The 2,329-nt window shown below is 43.1% G+C and overlaps 1 protein-coding gene across 1 annotated transcript; it reads left to right on the top strand.

Annotated features, from left to right (window-relative positions):
* The first annotated feature begins 905 nt into the window (after positions 1 to 905).
* LOC139458890 (beta-1,3-galactosyltransferase 5-like) lies at positions 906 to 2,035 on the top strand. Its single transcript, XM_071240326.1, has one exon. The coding sequence runs from the start codon at positions 906 to 908 to the stop codon at positions 1,995 to 1,997; it is 1,092 nt and encodes a 363-aa protein (XP_071096427.1). The 3' UTR covers positions 1,998 to 2,035.
* The last annotated feature ends 294 nt before the right edge of the window (positions 2,036 to 2,329 follow it).

The raw sequence follows: 2,329 nt of genomic DNA, 5'->3' as shown, positions 1-2,329 counted from the left end.
CCAAAGACATGCTCATGTTTAGATCGTAGCGGTTACGTAAAATAACCCCAATCAAAATCAGACGTTTTTACCCATTACGTGAAGAAAGGTTAAATCACATTCATATGAACGCATCTTAATACTTTAATAATGACTTCTAAAAAAAGTTTGTTATCTAAAATCATACGAACCCAGTCGACCATAAACATCCCTTGTCACCCCAATGACCCATCAAGGCTGCTGACAAATGTGTTCTACGTCACAGAATACCCTTCAAATAGTATCATGTAGCTCAGATTGGTAGCCTTGTGGTTAAAGTCCCGGGCTCCGTTTTCCCTGTGGCACAGTATGAGAATTCCATACTTAGTACCTTGATATTGTGGCACCCCTTGGGTGAGAAGTACCAAGTAACCCGTGCTTGTTGTAAGAGGCGACGGACCGCCTCCGTGGTCTAGTGGTTGAGCGCCTGGTCAAGTCCGAACTGGTCAGGACTAGTACAAGCAGACACACACATGAATGTCACAGACAGGTGTAATCCGAGCTTAACACACCCTTGCCTGTCTGCTTCTTCATGGTTTCCTGCATATCAATCTTAATGTTAATGAGTAGATGGTACCAATATGTAATTACAAGGTCTACACTTTAGCTCAACACCGGGGAGTATACTCTACGTTATGTCATTTCAGATTTATCTTTGAGTATACTCTGCCTTTAATGTCATTTCAGATGTATCTTTGAGTATACTCTGCCTTTAATGTCATTTCAGATGTATCTCTGAGTATACTCTTCCTTTAATGTCATTTCAGATGTATCTCTGAGTACAATCTGCCTTTAATGTCATTTCAGATGTATCTTTGAGAATACTCTGCCTTTAATGTCATTTCAGATGTATCTCTGACTATACACTGCCTTTAATGTCATTTCAGATGTATCTCTGGCCAAAACGACGGAAACTAAGGCTGATGGCGGTGATGACGATCGTCTGTGTCATGAGCTTCTATTATGTCCGACTAAAGCGAGGCTGGAGTATCACAATATACAGACATTCTGGTTACCATGGTAACAACAGTGAACCCCCAAAGGAGTTCCATCCTTGCATAAAATCGGACGTGACAGATCGCAACTTAATAGGACGTGATCTAACTGACGACAACTTGAAAGAGTATGTTACGTCCGGTGTTGTAATGAAAGATTTCAAATTCCTCGTCAATTCTGACGTTTGTAAATTCGCTCAGTCCGTCTACCTGCTTGTCATAGTTCCGTCTAAACCGTCTAATTTTGACGAACGCGCAGCAATACGGCAGACGTGGGGTTCACGGTTCAGAAAGCAGGTAAATCTGAAGCTGATATTTCTGTCCGGGTTGTCAGCATCCAACACAGAGACCCAGCTTGCCAAGGAACAGGAGGCCCACGCCGACGTTGTTGAAGGTAATTTTATCGACACGTACAGAAATCTGACGCTTAAAACTACGGCAATGTTACAATGGTCAAATCAGTTCTGTTCGCAAGCCCAGTACGTAATGAAGGTTGATGACGACGTGTTTCTTGAAACAGATAACCTGCTTTCAAAGCTGCACCTTCTGGATGCAGAGTCCCGATTCATATTAGGATACACAGACATTGGAGAAGCGCCTCAACGCAACTCAACAAACAAGTGGTATCTATCGTATGAACAATATCCATTTGCGCGATTTCCTCGTTTCGTACATGGGCCCGCATACGTGATCTCGCGAGATTTGGTGAAGGACCTGTACGAGATTGCCCGTCATGCACCACCGATACATCTCGAGGACGTATATGTCACTGGGCTGTGTGCACATATTTCGCGAGCTACTCACGTGGGCACGTGTGGAATTTGTCTTGAACCGATAGAAGAGCGCGAGTGGTTTCACACAGAGTCTGTTGTCGCTGCCCATGGGTATACGCCAAATTCAATGAGATATTTATGGAACAAACTGGAAACATGGCGTCATTTGCTTCCTGTTTTGAGATTCATAGGGACTGTTTATGGTTATTAAAATGAATTGTCACAATGATCTTGTATCATTAGATTCAAATAAAGGGTACCAAGTAGACTCATGTATTCATGTATACAAAATACAGCAATTTGAATGTCATCCTCGATTACCCAGTGTATCCTATCTCTATTTCATTATGAACCCGTGAAGATCCTAGTTAGAATAGGTCTTCAGCAACCCACGTTGTCGTAAGAGGCGACTAACGGTATCGGGTGGCCAGGCTCGCTGACTTGGTCGATGCATTCATAGTATCTCACTTGCGTGGATCGATGCTCATATCAATCACTGGCTTGTCTGGTCCAGACTCGATTATTCACAGACCGCCGTCATAA

The sequence above is a fragment of the Haliotis cracherodii genome, unplaced genomic scaffold, assembly GCF_022045235.1.
Source record: "Haliotis cracherodii isolate W230 unplaced genomic scaffold, xgHalCrac1.p SCAF_13, whole genome shotgun sequence".
NCBI lineage: Eukaryota > Metazoa > Mollusca > Gastropoda > Lepetellida > Haliotidae > Haliotis > Haliotis cracherodii.
Note: the sequence above shows the minus strand (reverse complement) of the source record. Positions and strands in the feature narration are given on the sequence as shown.

Excerpts from the sequence above, each read along its gene's own strand:
- LOC139458890 (XM_071240326.1), top strand. The coding sequence starts at position 906 with ATGTATCTCTGGCCAAAACGACGGAAACTAAGGCTGATGGCGGTGATG.